Source organism: Carex rostrata, chromosome 9 (assembly GCF_964058835.1).
Source record: "Carex rostrata chromosome 9, lpCarRost1.2, whole genome shotgun sequence".
NCBI lineage: Eukaryota > Viridiplantae > Streptophyta > Magnoliopsida > Poales > Cyperaceae > Carex > Carex rostrata.
In genome coordinates this window covers 4,181,920-4,201,545 of record NC_135926.1, presented here as the reverse complement: position 1 = coordinate 4,201,545, position 19,626 = coordinate 4,181,920, and the positions used below count along the sequence as shown (strand labels likewise).

The window sequence follows — 19,626 nt, the reverse complement described above, 5'->3', positions numbered from 1 at the left end:
GTGCAGTCTTAGTTGGCGGGAAATGCTTAGCGAGGAAGGCTTTAATCATCTTCTCCCAGCTTGTGATTGAGCCGGGATCCAATGATTCAAGCCAAGATTGCAATCGTTCTCCAAAAGAGAATGAGAACAGGCAAAGATAGAGGTTCTTTCGCGAGACTCCGTTCACCTTGATTGCGTTGCATGTATTCTTAAATCTGTTGAGGTGGATCTGAGGATTCTCGTCGAGTCGACCTTCAAAAATCTACCTAGTCACCAAGTTGAGATAGGTATTCTTGACGTCGAAATTATTCATCTCTATGTCGGGAATTGTGACGCTAATCTGATCCTGCAGATCATGGAGAAGGGCGTAGTCCCTTAGTACTTGCGACATGTTATTGTCGGTATTCATTATTCCACCTACCTGGCCTGATTGGTCAACCATCCCAGTAGGGTGTGCCATATTCTGTGGTGGATTGGTATTGGTTGCAGGAACGCTGTCTTGACTTATGTTGATTTTACGTGAGGTTGGCTCGTCTGCAATGATACCTTCCTTTGTTGGGCAAGTGTCCTTCGTTGGCCGAAGAGGTTTTGCCCGGGGTTCATGAGATAGCAAAACAAATTCCTTCTTGTTAGAATTCTTGATGGTACGGGACCGTGTGGTCCTAGCCAGTGCAACAAAGCTGCAAGAAAGATTGTTAAGATTCCCTCTCTTAATGGTAAAAGAATAGTATATATAAATAAATAATATAATATAATATAATGGATTTTCTTGGATATTTGGTATTTTTATGCAATAAGATCACAAAAGAAAAGTAAATATGCAAAAAGGAAAAATATGCAAATTAGTTTTTATGGGGTTTTATGCAAATAAGATGCTGAAAAAGTAAAGATACAGGTTTTTGACCTAGGCCCAGCTGTTGTTAAACACATAAAGATAGTGCAAGTACTCTCTATGATTGGAGAATACTTACTCTATCCCCAGCAATGACGCCAAAAAGCTTGATGACTCTAAATGAGTACTACTAACTTTTAGTAAATAAAATATATACTTAGTTACCCTAATTCTACTCTGTCAGATTGCAAGCGCATAATCCTACCGTGTAGTAATGTCGGGTGTCGATCCACAGGGATAGATCTTAAGTATTTAACAATAGTATACTAGTCTAGGTTATTCGGGTTTGTTTGGTAGCATGTATATTTTTAATAATTAATAAAATAAAATAAGTACATGGTCATTTTACAGTTTACTCTGGCAAAGTGTAGGTGAAGATGTTAATTGTAGTAACCCAAGAATAGGGAGCCTCTAGGGTTTTAGATGAAATCCTTCTAATTATCTCAATACATATTTATGGTACTCATGTCTACCTATATACAGCATTCTGTCACTGCCGCATACAGCCCCGTATATAGTACTGTCACTACCACATGCGGTATAGACCACCCCACAGACAGAGCTGCATACCGGTACTATTATTCCTTACGGATGGCAGTGTTCAGTTCTATGTGTATTTGAAAGGTTCTCCGACTCTAAAGTCGGCTTGTGGGGGACAATTCAAATTATCATAGGATGTAACATAATTAAACCACTCATACTAATCTAATTAATCACATTCCCCTATTACTTGCTAAGTAATAATCCTAAACCCTACTTATTACAAGTAATAAATAAATCCCTAATTATAATTTGAGATGATATCTAATCTATATCCTGCTAAGGGAGCCCACTGGGTTCTAACCTTAGTCTTTGAACTGCTGCTAAGTCTCGTCAGCCGAAGTGTTTAGTACTTACTTGTATCCGCTCTCACACCGAGGTACAATGACTTAACACCTACAGGGATGTGAAGGATATTGGCATATAGTAGACAAAACAATGTATGCAAGGACATACTTCAATAACATTCAAATATTAATGAAATCTCAAATAGACATAAAAGAAAAATAAATATAATAAAGAGATAATATATAATTCATTACATCCAAACCCTATAGAGGAGAAGCTTAGCTACTTAAAGCCATGACAAAATAAAAGAAGAAATTAAATAAGAAAGACATAATCTAAAATCTATAGAAACATCTTCCTTAGATGATGCCTTCTTCTTCCACCTTGGACTTCGAGCATTTTCCCTTCTCCAACTCCAGAATTTACATGCAGTATTCTACTCTAATCTATGGACTTACACAACTAAAACATGCACACTAAATCCTATTACATGAGGGGTTTATATAGTAATCCTAAGCATATAGTATTGGATAAATTATATCCATTAAGCACTCTGATAGTTGTAAGATCATTATATGTGAATAAAGATATTTTTAGACCTCGAGAAAATAATAAAGATCTATTTGATCCTGAAGTATCATATTTTAATGCAATATGAGTACTTATGTATCTTGTTGGACACATGTATCTTGTTGGACATTCAATACATGATATATCATTTGCTGTAAATTTATTAGCAAGATATAGTTCTTCTTCCACGTGAAGATATTGGTATGAAACTTCACTAACTTTGAGGAAATTTAACAATACACAAAGCAAACCAAGAATGTGTTTGGTTAAGATTTGTGATTCAACACATTCGTCAGACATGTGGCTTGTCTTTTAGAGAAATGATCCTTATAATCATATATGAAGTAATATTGCATGTACTGGTCAATTAAATGAATGATACATTAAAGGAGATAGAACAAAACATGTTTCACCAAAAAAAATTTACATATGATCTACAAAAAAATAATGTTATTAATGTTCAGCAAACCTGTTTAAGTGAAAATCTAGCATATTTATTTACTAAGGTGCTCTCTACTGCAATATTTGAAAAATTAGTTCGTAATAATGGAGTTAGCCGACTTGATGATCTTGATTGATGTTATCACGAGGGGGAGTTAATATGCACTATATTTTTCTTAACTATGATTTTTCTCACTGGATTTTACTGGTAAGGTTATAGTTGCGTATTTAAAAAAATAATACATTCTTTTTCTTTCACTAGATTTTTATCCCATAGTAGATGTTCGGCACCACGGATTAACCTTCTTCCTTTTCACCTTAATTGAGCCGAACATCATTGCCTTAGATGGGCTTAAGATCTCCTCCTCATAATCAAAATTTAACTAGGACATTTTACCCCCAAACTTAAGCCTCTTTTTGTTTTGTTTTTTTTTATATATTTTCTATTGTCTCCCCTCTCTCTCATGTTGAGCGCTTCCCTAGGCACGCGAAAATAGAAATCTTCTCCTCTCGACCTCCATGGAGAGCTCGCCAGCAAATAACTTATTGATTTGATGTTACAAAGAGCTTCACATTAAGGTGCTCTTCTAATTGAGATCCTTTTTGACGAGTTTTCATTGTGCCTTTCCGTCATTGCTTTCTTTCCGACAATTCTGAGAAACTCATATAAGCTGTCGTCGAAAGAGCAAATCAGAGAGCATATTGTACCCCTTTTCTTCCCTTTTCAAAATTAGCATGTCAGACCCCATCTTCTTCCCCTTTCCTTTTTTGATTTCTCCGTTTTTTACTAGTTCTCTTTTACTGTTTCTTAATTTTAGTTTGTAGATTGAAGTGGCAGGAGGTTGTTTGAACAAGTTGATGGTTTTTGTTTCATGTCTCTGTATCTGTATAGTATATATCGTTCGTATGTTTTGGTTTTTTATGGGAAAAATTTTGTATGGAAGGCACTGGAAGAATGATGATGACTTCATTTTTGTGTGTGCACGACTCAAATAATCAATTGTTTTAGCTTTGTTTTTCCAGACAATTTTGTTTGAGGTCCAGTTAATTTTTTTAATCTGAACCTCTTAATATCCAATTCAGTAGTTGTCTTCATTTTTATTGCTCTTAGATTCCAGTTAATTTTGTTTTTAGCTTTCTCGTTTTCTTTTAATTCATTTTGCATAAGTAATTTCTTTTAACGTTTTCGTTTAATTCCTTTTGCATAAGTAATTTCTTTTAATTCTTTTTGTAAAAATTATTATACCACTCTCTATAAACTATCGGTACAATTACTATACCAGTTCCAATTTATGACCACCACTGGTACCGTTATTGTACTGATATCAATACCTTGCAATCTAGCAAAAATTATACCAGTGCCACTGTACCATCCACTGTATGTAGTTTTTAATACATAACTTGTATGTAGAAATAATATTGACCTCATTAATGATCCAATTAAATAAAAGTGTAATTAAATGTATATAATTCATACCTGACGAAACTATATAATGATAAATGCTAACATAATTGTACATGATTTTTGCTTGACAAAACAAATTTTATAAGGTTCACATTTAACTGAACAAATCTGTATAAATTTTGTATAGTGAAGCTTGAACTTGACTTTGTGTAGACTTTTGTTGACCGAATAAAAAGGTGATCAACAAAAAAATAAGTCTAATACCTCAAAAATTTCGAATGACAGATACTGGTATGGCCTTAAGCAGTGCAGCTTCTTGTTTCTAAATATTGTGCAGTATGTTTTGTAAAAGCAAAAAATATGTGTGAGAAGTGAGGGGCATTAAATTCTTTACATATTATCATACACTTTTTAATCAAACAAAATCTTCATTTGTAATCCTACTATTTTACTGAACAAGTGCTCCTTAGCAAGGATTAAATTTTTAATCCTCACCCTCTTAATGAGGGTTGCTGAACATGGCCTATAGGGTTTTTCCTAGTAAGGCTTTAATAAAGTATATTCTTATGTAATGGACATCCAAGAGAGAGTATTATAAATAATTGTTAATTGTGGATGTCCAATTATTTTATAACTTCCAATATTAATCACCTCATCCCCATTACTATTGAAAACTACTACTCCACTACTATTAGAATTTATTTCTCCATTTATTATTTGTGTGACTTTTCATTTATAATTTGTAGCCTATAAACAAAGACTTTGTAATATTGTATTGTACATACATGAGAAATATATAAATAAAGAGATTGACATAACAAACTTTTCCCTTTTTCCAATATTGATGATTAGAAAACCAAAGCGAGAATATGGAAATGAAAAGGCAGCCTTTCATATTTGATTTCTAAATTTTGTATTCAAGCTTTATAAGTTTATTGTATTATATAGGGGGAGCTATTATGTATAAAAAGAAAAATTCAGTGAAAGTTTAATGTACTTGATAAACAACAACAACAACAACCAAGTCTTTAATCCCAAACGAGTTGGGGTAGGCTAGAAATGAAACCCAATCACAATCAAACAATAAAGATAAGTAATAATAAAGTAGTCATAAAATAAAAGTGAAAGTGATAGTAATAATACTAATACTAATATTAACTATATTCTATCTAATCGTAGAGGTCAAAGTCCTAAGCTTACATCCTAGACTCCAACTTCCTACTCCTATGACCTAAGACCTATAATACTATCTCTAAATAATCCCTAACCAGCACTAGGTCATGGTTCTAGTACGTGGATCGCTAGCTTCCACGCGCTCCTGTCCGAAGCCGACTCCTTAGCTATATTTCACTCCTTCAAGTCTCTTTTTACTACTTCGTCCCATGTCAATCGTGGCCGACCTCTGCCTCTCCTTGTTTTTTCGATACGCCTTATAATTCCAGTACGCACCGGTGCTTCAGGATGCCTCCATTGGAGATGTCCGAACCATCTCAAACGATTTCGGATGATCTTCTCTTCAATCGGTGCTACCCCAAGTCTGTCACGTATATCATCATTTCTGATGCGGTCCCATCTTGTATGCCCACAACTCCAACGCAAGATACACATCTCTACTACACTTATCTTCTTAACATGTTGTCTTTTAGTAGCCTAACATTCTGCACCATATAATATCGCAGGTCTGATAGCCGTCCTGTAGAACTTGCCTTTGAGCTTTTGGGGGACTTTTCTATTACATAGAATGCCAGATGCTTGTCGCCATTTGACCCACCCCGCTCGAATCCTATGACTAACATCTTCATCAATCTCACCATCACTCTGCAACATCGACCCTAAATATCGAAAGGTGTCCTTCCTAGGCACTACTTGTTCAGCCAAAGTGGCATCTCCATTATCTGACCAGACACTGCTGAACTCACACCTCATATACTATGTTTTAGTCCTACTAAGTCTAAAACCCTTCGATTATAGAGTTTGTCTCCACAACTCTAGTTGCATATCAACTCCTATCCTACTCTCGTCGATTAACACCACATCATCAGCAAAGAGCATACACCAAGGGATCTCCCCTTGTATGTCCCTTGGAACTTCGTCCATCACCAGGGCAAAAATGTAGGGGCTCAAAGCTGACCCTTGATGTAGTCCTATCTTAAGAGGAAAGTCATTGGTTTCGCTATTGCATGCTCTGACACTAGTCACAACGTCATCGTACATATCATTGATGAGGGTAACGTACTTTGTTGGAACTTTCTTCTTTTCAAGAGACCACCACATAACATTCCTCGGTACTTTGTCGTACGTTTTCTCCAAGTCGATAAATACCATGTGTAGATCCTTCTTCTGCTCCCTATATCTCTCTATAAGTTGTCTCGTCAAGAAAATCGCCTCCGTGGTCGACCTCCCAAGCATAAAACCAAATTGGTTCTTCGTAACGCTTGTAACTTTTCTTAAGCGATGCTCGATGACTCTCTCCCAAAGCTTCATTGTATGACTCATAAGCTTAATATATTCTTCTGTAATTTGTACAACTTTGAATATCTCCCTTATTCTTGAAGATTGGTACTAATATGCTTCTCCTCCACTCGTCAGGCATCTTGTTTAATCTGAAAATGCTATTGAACAACTTAGTTATCCAAGCTACTCCTACGTCTCCAAGGCACCTCTACGCCTCGATAGGGATGTTATCAGGCCCCAACGCCTTGCCTACTTTCATCATTTTTAACGCCTCCTTCACCTCAAACTCTTGAATTCTCCGAACAAATCGTCTGTTGGTGTCATCAAAAGTGTCATCCAACTCGATCGTGGTGTTATCATCCTCTCCATTGAATAGCTTGTCGAAGTATGCTCTCCATCTATTTTTTATCTCGTCATCCTTCACCTGAAGTCCACCATTCTCGTCCTTAATGCATTTAACTTGATTAAAGTCTCTCGTCTTCCTCTCGCAGAGTTTAGCTATCCTATAGATGTCATTTTCGCCCTCCTTCGTTCTTAGCTTCTGATATAGTTCTTCATACGCACGACCCCTTGCTTCACTCACCGCCTTCTTTGCTTTCTTTTTTGCCGCTTTGTACTTTTGAATGTTTTCCTCACTCCTGTGATGATGCAAGCATTTGTAGCATTCTTTTTTCTCCTTGATAGCTTTTTGTACTTGATAAACAAATTTTAAAATTATAGGGGTGGCTTAGCACCCTCCAATATGTACTAACATTCACCTCTGATGAGAGCCAAACACCATTGTCATATCTAGTCTTGGAATTAACCTTCATTAGAGGTCGAAAGAGATCAAGGATGTTCCATTATAGATTCTTAGAAAAAGAGATCGAATTTGATCTGTATTACACAATCTAATAAAATAAGCAGCTCAGATTGCATGAATTCTCCAAAATATCCAGTACAATTGGAGAGGAGCAAACCCTAAAAGGAGCATTATAGAAGACAAAGGTCCCTCTGAAAGGAACAGTACATAGTATTAAAAAGACCAGTGAACAGGGTCCTAGATACAAGGAATAGATAATTAAAAGGATGAGAGACAAAACAAGAAAAGGCTTCTATTGTGAAAAGCAAAGCTGTAGCAGTAGTGGCCTTCAGTTCCTCATGTTTTTCCCCATTTCCATTAATACATCTGAACCAAACATTTATAATAACATTAAAAACCAATTCCCTTGCGATTGAATGAAAGGAAAATTGTCAACCCTCTTATCCTTATTTGCGCAATTATTTTATAAACAATATCATTTCTCAAAAAATATTAACTCACATTGTGGGTTCTTCACCTCATCTTAGCCTTCTGATTTTTTATGTAACGATCAGATTACTGAAGTTTGTGTTGTTGGGTTCGGATTTAACTCGATTGTTTTGGATTGTTGAATAGTTCAGTTTTCAATTGGATCAAAATTTGTCTTTATTTTTTTTTTGAAAGAAAAAAAAATTTTGATTTTGAGTTGTGACTCAAAGAAAAGAAAAAGGAGCAATTTCTTTTTTGTCTATTCCACGGATGAGAGACACTATTCTTGTTCTAAAATGTTTAATAATACTATGTCTATTTTGTGAACTTGTGTCTTCTTCTTCTTTTTTTAAAGGTTGTCGACAATTGTCGGCAACAAATATGAACTTGTGTCTTCACAAGTCATTTTCAACTCAAACGTTCAGATATATAGCTAAAAATGCTGATTTTTTTTTTTTCAGATATAGAGCCGGCAAAACAGAACTTTACATGTTATAATTCCATAGGAATATGAAACTGATGCGTAAACATGCAATTAAAATTCAGCATCCCGTAATCAACGTGTGGAATAAATTTGATTACATTTTTATTTTTCTACCTTCTTTTTTCAAACAATCTTAAAATTTATATTAAATTTGTCTATTTGTGTTGAATAAGAATATGGCTCCTTACCATACAATGTCATGATAAGCGGAGCCAAAATAAATAGGAAATGACGAAATTTAAGATGGAGCATTAATTTACAATTTTTAAAATTATAAACATAATTTTACAATGAGGAGGGATCCACTTACACCGTTTTTTGTGACCCTCAATTGCACTTTACATTTTCAAAATTTTCAAAGTCCAAACAGTCGATCCAAATCGTTCAACATGATAGATATATGAAAATGTGCTTGTAGATCAAATTTTACATTTCTTTTGAATTTTTTTTTACTATTTATTAAGTATTTTACAAAACCGTTGTTTTCAGACCATTGAATTTTTGTACCCATCTTAATAAATAGTAAAAAAAAATGTAAAATTTGATCTGCAAGCACATTTTAATATATCCAATTATCCATTATGTTGAATGATTTGGATTGACTATTTAGACTTTGAAATTGTAGGATGTAATACGATATTATAAAAAAAAAAAATTAAATATATTCCTCCTCTTTTACAATTAATTCCTTTAACATTATTTTGTGAGCATATAACTACAATTATTTAAATCAAGAGTATACTTTTATAATTATTTCTAAATTTAAATATTCGTTACAATTATTTTATATTTTTAGTATTTAAGTACAGCGGCAAGTGCACACAGCGACACAATTTTTTTTGGAAGTTTATTTGAAATATAGGAGGGCTCGTTTTAACATACAAACTTAAATAAACGGTTAAGATCTAACCGGTTAGATACATCAACTGATCGGAATTTCGCAGTCAGAAAGCCACTACATGTAATCTCTATGGTTCAATGAGAAAAATATGGATTGCTCTTATTTTTTAAAGAACTTTTGCATAATCAAATTTTGTAATGAAGATAAGTTCAGGGACTTATTTGATACTTTGAGAAAAGTACAAGGACCATCATAGTAATTAATCATCATAAAAAACTATAATTAGCCAATACAAATCTCATTTTACTCTTAATTTAAGTTAGCCTTTCTCCATTCCCCACATAATCCAGCTCAATCTCCTCAAGGAATGTTCCTTATTATCTTCTTCACATCCCCAAAGGCACAACTACAATCTCTCTGTGTCTCTCTCCTCGGCCATTAATGGGTTGTGCCACCTCAAAACAAGCCCAACAAGACCTTAGTCGTAGCCCCTCTCCTCTCCCTCATGACCACCATGTAGTTTCTTTCAGCTCTTCTATTCTCCACTCTATAAATCTCAAAACAGAAACTGAACCCGAAGTCAAAGTTGAAATCAAAACAATTGATGAATCATCCAAGTCAGCTCCAACCAAGAACCCTAAGTGGATACTATGCACACCCACCATGACCCCACCAAACGAACCTGAAACAATCAACACATGGGAACTAATGGCCGACCTCGACCACTCACTTCTCTCTAGACCCACCACACCGCCTCCTCCAGTGGACCGCTGCTCTTTCTCCTTCCAATCAGTGCCCACTGACATAATAGAATTTGATCAAGAGGTGTTATCCGCTTTCAGAAAGGCAATGGAGGAGTTATCACCGGTGCACCCGGCATTGCTAAGATCATCTCCTAACATTTGCAAAACAGAGATGACATGTAATGGACAGATGGAACTGATTAATCAAATGAAAAGGAGTTGTGAAGGGAATATTGATTACAACAATAACAAGGTGGTGGTTTATTTTACTAGCTTAAGGGGTGTGAGAAAAACTTTTGAGGATTGTTGTTTGGTAAGGATGATATTGCAGGGGTATGGTGTACGGCTTGATGAGAGAGATCTATCTATGCACAGAGGGTTTCGAGATGAGCTACAGCAAATTCTTGGTGAAGGTAATTTTTTATACATATGTAGTTAATTGTTAATTTCAAAATCGCTAGAAACGACTGCACAATTTTTTCTTAATAATTAACCCCTTAATTTCCTCCTCTCGTAAAGAGCTTATCTGGACATCTGGTAGTGCCGCCGCACTTGTCCCCTATCAGCAAGAGGGAATGTTTAAAATTAAGTACTAACACAAGTAAAATCATACTTCTCATATTTTCAATCAATTAGGTAAACTTTTTATATATATTAATTCAATTTATGATGCCGTGCCTTTTAGCACCAACCATTATTAATTTTATTAACTCAATCTCACTTAAGCACTTTCATACAAACGTCCTCTGCTAAAAATTTGCCAAATTATGAGAATTGCACAGTAAAAAACATTGTGCATACAGTATTCTATGATGCAAATGAAATTGGCTCTTCAATCTGTTTATGACTATCCAATTATATAATCATATACTCATGATCAATAACAGGTATAAATTGGCAGCTACCAATGGTTTTTGTGGAAGGGGAGCATATTGGAGGTGTGGAGGAGGTGAAGCAAATGCATGAAACTGGGGAATTGGCAAGTATACTAAAAGGCTGTGAAAAGGTGTCACAAGAGGGAAATCGACCGTGTAATCAGTGCGGAGACACAAGGTTTATGGTGTGCCAGACTTGTTCAGGCAGTTGCAAGCTTTGTATAGAAGAAATTGAAGAAGAATTATCAGAAGAATTAGAGGATCAAGAGATAGAGAGAAGAGAGTTTATGAGGTGTCCCGATTGCAATGAAAATGGCATTGTGAGATGCAATGTTTGTTGCTAGCTATGAAGCAGCCATGAATTTGGACGCATGTTTAGCAGATCATGAATTTGTACTTGGAAAAGAGTTTTGAAGGTTTGTAATTTTGTTGTAATTTTTGTTTATTGGTGTATTTTTTTTTTTTTGTAAGTTATTGATATATGAGAAGGGTTCAAATTTTATATTTTTTGTGCTTTTATTTTTAAAATTTAAAGAACTTCAAATTAAAATTCAGATGTTAAAATAAAAATTATTAAATATGATATATCTCATTTTCTCTATGCACATATACAATATTATGACATTTTGAGTTTGTTTCAATTAATATGAAAAGTTTACAAAAAAAAATATTAATGTGGTTAATTTTTAGACATTGATTTATATAAGAACAAAATTAAATGCATATAGAAAATAATATAGATCATATATAGCCGTTTTATTTTGAAATTAAATTGATTTTTTTTATTATTAAAACGAAAAACAGAAGATGAAAATATAATGAAAGTATACAAAATTAAAGACATTTGAACTCTCTCCTTTTATTTAGATCTTCGTTTATTTAGACGATAAGTTCACCCTTTGTCATTGACTCATTGTTATTGATACTGCGCGGGTTTCTTTTGGCGTATTTTGTTATCCTTGTATTTAGATTTTTTTTTTCCACATTTCCCTCACACAACCCTCCAAATTATTTTTTCCAATTTGATTTTTGATAATCTTAGTGAAGGATTCAGTATTCTATTAGATTTTTTTGTAAGACAGATAAGATCCTCATCTGATCTAGAATTCAAGCAATATCTGTAATGATTCCTCATTTAATGGGAAAAAGTAGGAAAGAGATTCGCTAAATCCGTTTGACTGTTACTAACATTGGTCAAGTGTAGCTCTAGTTAATTAACAATTCAAACAAAAATGTAGGCGCCGTTCTCCTTTTTGTTCCCAGACTAATATTTCAAATATTTAATGGTATCCTTTTTGTTCCTATTTCAAATATTTATTCTATTTATTTTCAACAAAGTGGTGAGCCTTTTTGACCGCTTTTGGTTGGATTTTAACAAGTCCTGATGATGTTTGGGTTAGTTGGTTTTGAACTTTTTGCAAAATATGAAAAAGTTTGGTAGACTTCTACTAGGTCTTCATTTAATTTTACCAAAGTTTAAAATATAGAGAATACTGACGAAGAAACAACTAGAAAAATGGGAAATAAATATGTTGTTATTCTTGAGGAATAACAGGAACATGTTATTCAGATCCGAACCGTTCAAATTTTTCTATACGCTAATCTCAACGAAAATGTTTTTTCATTCGCGAATGTCAGCCAATATCAACGGCTGGGATTTGAATAATAAGTTCCTGTTATTCTTCAAGAATAACAGCAGATTTATTTCCAGAAAAATGACCACTGGATGCAAAATTCACTCCATTGCCAATACTATATTAATAGCAAGATTGTTCAAGGGACCCAATGCTGTCAATGAAGTATTGACACTCTAACAAGGAGGCCCAAGCCCATCAGACAAACTTAAGCTTGAGCCTTCTTTTCAAACATGACACTCAATACAAGCTAAAGCACCCTTTTACTTTGCAAAAAAGATGCCAAATCAAAGCGCACACAGATATAAGACAAAAGTATAACTTATTATTTTTAGTTATTACTATTACATTACTACCTTTGTTTGAACAACAGATCTCCTGTTCTTAATGGCCAATTAGGCCTTTGACCTGCAATGGCTTTTCTATTAACACAGGAGAGCAACATGGGTCCGGTATGTTAGTGACCACCCATGGCTATGGTTTTGAAGCTGCTACTCGAGATCCTTGGCAATTTGAAGAAACCAACGATAGCACCGACAAGCCCAACCACTGACGCAACTGCAAATGCAGGGGTATTACCCTTGCCAAATAAAGCATCCCATGGACCAGCTCCAAGTGATACTATCACCTAGAATTTAAATAAAGAAATTGTATAAAATCAACAACAAAGAATTGAAAATAAAAGGGATGTTTAAATCTATCTATGATGGATATTCTGCACTGCATTGTATTGGAAGAAAATAATGTATTTACCTGAGGGATCACTATGGAAATGTTCAAAACGCCAACGCAAAGCCCTGAATACATTCATATTATTAGCCAAAACAATAATTTCATATATATGCATAAGTTTAATAAACCAGAAATTAGAGAAACTATAGACCAACCTTGTCCGCCCCCTTGAGTCGCTGCCAACTGTGCTGTGACAGCAAAAGGAATGCTATACAAAATCTATAAAGCACATGGAGGAAGAAAATCAGGCCAATAAAAAACATATCTCAAATTCCTATTTAGCTTATAGTGATAAAATCTAGTTAATTATTCCTAAAAATTCAGGTCAAGTGGCTTATTATTATCTTTCTGGCACACTCAGACTCTATAATACCCTAAACCCTACACAAGTATATATAAGCTAACAAAAATAATAAAACTAAACATAAAAAGAATGACTATGCGTAAATAAAGAAGCACGAGAAATATTTACAGCAAGAGGGAAACCAAGGACAGTGAAAAGGCTTAGAGCGACGGCCCTGACATCCTTCTCAGCAGTGACGGGCAGCTGGTTGGATGCATTGTTAAAATCCTTGATTGACCAGGTGCCGATGATGCAGGTGACCGCCATCAGGATGGACAGGACCACATTGGTCATCACCCACACCATTCGCGCACTAAATTTTCGGCACACTGGTTGTATCAGTAAAGAAGTTCCTGCCAGCACCACCTAAATGTAATAATTCCAAGTCATCAAAACAACTACATGCTACAGCATTTTCTAGTTGGTATATGTGAACCAAAAAAGTCTCCACCAAAGATCATGGCATCGTAAGTCAAAACTAAAAATCAAGTGAAAAAGGTACAAAACAAGAAGAGGTGGAATGAAGTAACAAAAGTGTACACCTCAGTTTAGCTGGCCACTATCACTTCTCTAAGCATGAATCAAGAGAAGTTTATCTAAGACATACCGAATTCAACAAGAGACCAAGTGCTCCATCTCTGACGCCACGTTCATATGCACTAACTTGGCTCGGCGTACCCTTTGGCTCCCCATGGTATATTTCACGTCCCATCCAATCAGTATCATACATGTTAAAAGGAAACCATGACAGCTGAAAATTGAAGTACAGTTCTTAATTTCCACATTTCAAAAATAAAAGCAATCCAATTATTTATTTTAATATTTTTTTTCTATTTACCCAGGTGAGACAGGTTACAAGAAGAACAGAGAACATGCCCGGAGGCAAGTTCTTCAAGCTTTGAAAAAAGCTAAAAATCCCACCGTTCTCCTCTTTTTTTGGTGATTCTATTTCTATTACTGTGCTTTCACTTGTGTCTAGAGCAGTTTCTTTTGCTGCAGCTTCTATTTCAGAAAGTGGGACCTCATTGGCAAATATCACCGTCACAGCGACAGAAGTCAAAAGAAAAATCTGAAAACAGGGACGAAATTCAATATGATGAGTAGTTATGTTTTTTTTTTTCCTACGGGCATGAAAAGTTTAAAATGTTTAAAGTCTGCAGATTATAGCATACCATGGCAATCAAAAATGCACCTTTCAGATTTGCACATGCCTCGCAACAAGCTTTTGTCATGAGAAAGGGAAACCACCTAATATTTCATGAGACACCAATTCATTTAAATACTGAGAGTTTGTAGAACTAAAAAAAGTGAAGGAAAAACTGATCCTTCACCATTACAACTAAGACTCTGATTTTTTTAAATTTAATGAGTTGTCCTGTCGTAGTTTTTACAAGGTTTCGATCAAACATTTCAGTTAAAGTCATCTCAGATAAATGGTTATATGATACAGAGTAGGCACACTGAATATTGCTTGGCATGTAAGCAAAGGGAAGGATTGAAAATTAGAAAATCATACTTGTGCCATGCTCCAGTGGAACCAGAAGCATATCCAATAATATTTCCAAAAGCCATCCATGAAGAAAATATTGCATTAGCCTGATGGCACCCATGTGTACCTATTTGAAAATTGTAAATAAATAGTCATCAGTTTTGCATGAAAAAAAAAGTGAAAGCAAGAAACTTATTTATGAATATAGTTTCCATTTTACCTGACAAGTCAGCCATAAGAGCACGAGCCGGTCCCTATAATACAAGTGAAAGAGAATAGAATATTTGAGATAGTAATCCTATCTTTTGACAACTATTGGAAATTATAATCAGCATATTTCTTAAGAGAAATAAAGAGGATAGGGAAAATATACTTGGACAAGGTTGTTAGAGAAATCTAGAATCCAAAATCCAAAAACAAAGACAATAGCAGCATGCACTCGAGCACCACTGTAGTCCCTGTTTACAAGTCAAAACATAAATTTATCAAGTTACAAATGAGCTTGTCTGGAGGTTAAAATTGAGAATCAGTGCAAAACATGCAAATGTAACACGGGGACTATTTGGAAATCAGTTTGCATTTAGAAAATGAGAGTTAACAACTATACTGACGTCAATTGGTACATTAAAAGTACCATATCTCTTACTTGCAATGTAGTTTGGTATCGCCTAGAGCAAATCCAATGTCAGATGAAAAGCCAATGACCATCACCTGGACAGAAAGATGATTCTATGTTAGTACAAGTTAACCACTGATAAATAATGAAACAAAGGAAATATTTTTTAAAATTAGGAAGTAATACGAACAGCAATGCAGCCTGGACAGAAAGATGATTCTATGTTAGTACAAGTTAACCACTGATAAATAATGAAACAAAGGAAATATTTTTTAAAATTAGGAAGTAATACGAACAGCAATGCAGATTAACAAACACCCACTGAGAATAAAGGGGCGTCGCCTCCCGATTGCTAAACGGCATCTGTCACTCCAGTAGCCAACACAGGGTTGCACCTTTCCAAATAATTACATGATAAAATGGAATTAATTTGACAATAAAACAAAACATCATGTATGACAATGCAAACGAAAAAAATCTTGTACACCCTTTTAAACATGTACTTCTTCTCTTTGCAAAGGGAAAAAACTGGCCCTTTTGCCTCCACAACTACGTCGAGATAAATATTAAGAAGTGCTGCACGAGGCATGCTTGAGGTAAAGGGGAAGATGAATGGGATTCAGATTATTGCATTAATGGCCATGCTTGCAAGTTGCAAAGGTACCAAGACATTAATTTATGTTTTTCTTTGGATAAGATGGTATATTTCTTCCTTTGCAGGAGGTGCATATAAAGTTTTGGCAGTCCTTAGGGGTGTACAGATGATAGCCCCTAAAAATTATCTACAGATGCAGGTGCATTGATAAGAGGGTGTACTTTGAAGTTTGAACCTTGTAAATCAAAGGCTATTTGTAGTATGTCAGAAATGTTACTTTCTTAGGAGTAAGGAGTAAATAACTTTGCTGAAGCAATCTTACCACAAAGCCAGCGATAGGACCACATATCCACATAACTGAACTCAGAGCATGAGAAAGTCCAAGGGTCTAGACAAAAGCAGATAAGATAAGGTAGTCAGATCATCTACAAAATACAATTTCCAAAAAAAAAAAGAGTTCATCTAAAAAATAAATAGATAAATGATAAAGCAGTAATTTTGTGAAATTGACAAAACTTTGCTTTGTTTTATATATATATATATAGAGAGAGAGAGAGAGAGATAGAGAGAGACTAATATGCTTTCGGTTGCATATGGGCCGAAGTGCTACCAGTCCAAATTTGAAATTTCAAAATCCAAAAAGTCGATCTGAACCATTCATCTTGTTCTCCATATTATTATGTGCTTGGAGACCAAATTTTACATTTTTCTGAATTTTTTACTAGTTATTAAGCCACTTTGAAAATTACTAATCCAACGGTGACTTCTGATTTTACTATTTTGTTAAGCCACCGTTGAATCAGCAATTTTCAAAGTGGCTTAATAAATAGTAAAAAAATTCAGAAAAATGTAAAATTTGGTCTCCAAGCACATATTAATATGAAAAACAAAATGATTGGTTCAGATCGACTTTTTGGATTTTGAAATTTCAAAATTGGACCAGTAACACTTCGGCCCATATGCTACCGAAAGCATATTAGTCACTCTCTCTCTCTCTATATATATCTCTCCTCCTTATTAAGGAGCTTAATGTCTAGATCCTGCAAGGGTCCTGATTTACTGTTTTTTTTTTCGGAATGATACTCAGCCGTTGAATTTCCAAATCGCACATAGATGAATTTTCCAAATTATGAGCTTCAACACTTAAGTATGCATTGGTCGCGCCGCATATGATCCCAGTGCTGCGCCGCATATGATCCCAGTGCCAGTAGACCGCGCGCCGCACCAATGGACCGCGCCTCTGAACCACGCACGGCACCTGTGCACCGCACACCCTTTTTCTTTTTTTCTACTGAAGGCGGGATTCAAACCCAGTTGGGTTCTGTTGGTGCCAAAATTCTTACCACTACACTAGAGTTCACATGTGTTATCTTGTAGATAAATATAGTATTTAACTATTTTTCTCTACAAATTTGATTTAAATTATCTCTTCTCTTTATTAAGGAACTTAATGTTTTCTACTACATAATTTGCTCTCGTTGCTGTGCACGGACACGATTACTAGTATATATATATTCACTTGCACTAAATTATTGTATTACTAAGGCCATTTTATACAACTAGATCAACCGTGTTTTATACTGGATAAACATACAGAAATTCACCAATCGCGGTTACTATAAATAGGGGCCTGACCCCTGTTGTTTCTCAAAAAAAAAAATACAGAAATTTCAGATTTAACATGTGCAAAAAACCATGCATTATTAGCAATAACAATTAATAAGGTAAACACGGGAGGCAATATACATCATGGATGGTAAATAGTTATAGAAGTGAATTTTAGTCAGTCTTAATCAAGAATTTTCTTCCTTTTACCTTAAGTTACTTATTTCTAATTTGTAAGCTTTGGTAGCTTTCAATTACTTCCACTTCACCAAAATTTCAATTTATTTTCGTTCTTATTTATCCTTTTACCCAACATTACAAATGAGACATCACCAATCACCATTTGCACATTTCACAACAATACCAGCGTACAACTAAAGATACACATATACGGTAGCCATGTACTTCGCTGTACAAATATGGTAGTCAATTACTCTTAGATGCCTTCACCTAAGCACTACGTCTATTCCCAACTATTTCTAGCAACATATTGGAAGGTAACCCTTAATATCCTAAAATCCAAAATTAATCTTCTAGCTACCGTCGCGAATATATTTCTACCAAAAGATGAAAAACAGTAGAAACGGAAAGCAGAATATTTCTGAAAAGCACCCCATATTTTTGAGAATGTATTTATAAAATATCTCTTTGATGTACTAAAATAAGGGCGCCGGTGCGCAGAAAGGTTCGGAATGCAAAATTTCCCAACAAAGAGAGGCAATAGCGAATACCGAATACAGACAAGGAGACAGATAAAGGAAGGGGAAAAGGACAAAAAGTAAGATGTACCTGCACGTACGGAGTGAGGAGGGACAACTGGAGTGCCCAACCGTACTGGACGCCTCCAGCAACAGCACACGCCAAAACTAGTCTCATGAGGCTGATCGGACGCACTGGAGGCTTCTCCGCCGTGCCTCCTGCCTCGATCTTCTCCAAGCCAGTGGTCTCCATCATCTCCAGTTCTCCTTTCCGCCCTTTCTCCATCTGTACCTCGCTCAGCGTCGCAATGTGAAATCGTATACACTTGCGCAAATGAAGAATCTGAAACAGAGAGATAGAGAGAGAGAGAGAGAGAGAGAGGAAGAGGGAGAGAAATTCCAGTGACCACTTGGAAAAGGGAGGAGGGGCTGTGGTGGAAATCGAGCGGAGTTGAGGGTTTATATAACGGTGCTCTGTCAGTACTGTGCGGTGCGGTGTCCCGCCGGTCCCGGCTCAATCAAATATTATGGGATTGCTGTTTCCCGGACACTGATACTTGATAATTTGTCGTTATTTTTATCCAGATATTTTGAATTTGTCGTTCATGTTTATCGAATTAAATGTGTTATTTTAAATCCGTAATAATTGTTACTCCAGAATTAAAAAATAAATAAGTTTATAAGAATGATCAATTACTTTAAATCGTATTACTATTTTCTTTAAGTTTAAAATAACTACAAGGGATAAGGAGTGTGACTTATAATTATATGGTATCAATTATGATATGATTTTGGATAGTGACTCTAGTTATATGTAAAAAGATGATTTATTTTTTAAAATTAAGTAGATAGGTTAATGATCGTCTTGACGTAACATGATGAAAATGATTTAAATAAAATTTGACCAACTTTGTTTTGTATGGATTGATGACTTTTTTTTATCTCGTAATTTCCAAACAATGTTAATGCATCAATAAACTAGCAATATTATTTATGAGATTATGAATATGCACTAGTTATGAGTTATTGATGAGGAATTAATTATTAGATCAAAACAAAGAAATATTCATATAACTAATTAAGTACTAAAATTAGGCACGATGTTACAATAGACTAGGAGTAGTTGATATAA

At 35.0% G+C, this 19,626-nt stretch overlaps 3 protein-coding genes across 3 annotated transcripts; 1 reads left to right on the top strand and 2 right to left on the bottom strand.

The window, feature by feature from the left end:
- Window positions 1-6,777: 6,777 nt before the first annotated feature.
- Window positions 6,778-7,350, bottom strand: LOC144559394 (uncharacterized). The gene is made up of 2 exons (XM_078308412.1): window positions 7,328-7,350; window positions 6,778-7,207 (listed from the first exon to the last, which is right to left on the bottom strand). Exons 1-2 carry the CDS (start codon window positions 7,348-7,350, stop codon window positions 6,778-6,780), a joined length of 453 nt encoding a protein of 150 aa, XP_078164538.1.
- Window positions 7,351-9,506: 2,156 nt separating this feature from the next.
- On the top strand, window positions 9,507-11,362 carry LOC144559648 (Glutaredoxin family protein). Its single transcript, XM_078308735.1, has 2 exons — window positions 9,507-10,320; window positions 10,795-11,362. The coding sequence occupies exons 1-2, from the start codon at window positions 9,606-9,608 to the stop codon at window positions 11,124-11,126; spliced, it is 1,047 nt and encodes a 348-aa protein (XP_078164861.1). The 5' UTR covers window positions 9,507-9,605; the 3' UTR covers window positions 11,127-11,362.
- A 1,131-nt stretch (window positions 11,363-12,493) lies between these two features.
- Window positions 12,494-18,926, bottom strand: LOC144559116 (sucrose transport protein SUT3-like). Its single transcript, XM_078308066.1, has 14 exons — window positions 18,586-18,926; window positions 16,514-16,579; window positions 15,893-15,991; window positions 15,627-15,691; window positions 15,354-15,438; window positions 15,201-15,234; window positions 15,008-15,107; window positions 14,664-14,739; window positions 14,330-14,560; window positions 14,099-14,242; window positions 13,621-13,857; window positions 13,304-13,367; window positions 13,170-13,213; window positions 12,494-13,044 (listed from the first exon to the last, which is right to left on the bottom strand). Exons 1-14 carry the CDS (start codon window positions 18,778-18,780, stop codon window positions 12,874-12,876), a joined length of 1,611 nt encoding a protein of 536 aa, XP_078164192.1. The 5' UTR covers window positions 18,781-18,926; the 3' UTR covers window positions 12,494-12,873.
- Between the last annotated feature and the right edge of the window lie 700 nt (window positions 18,927-19,626).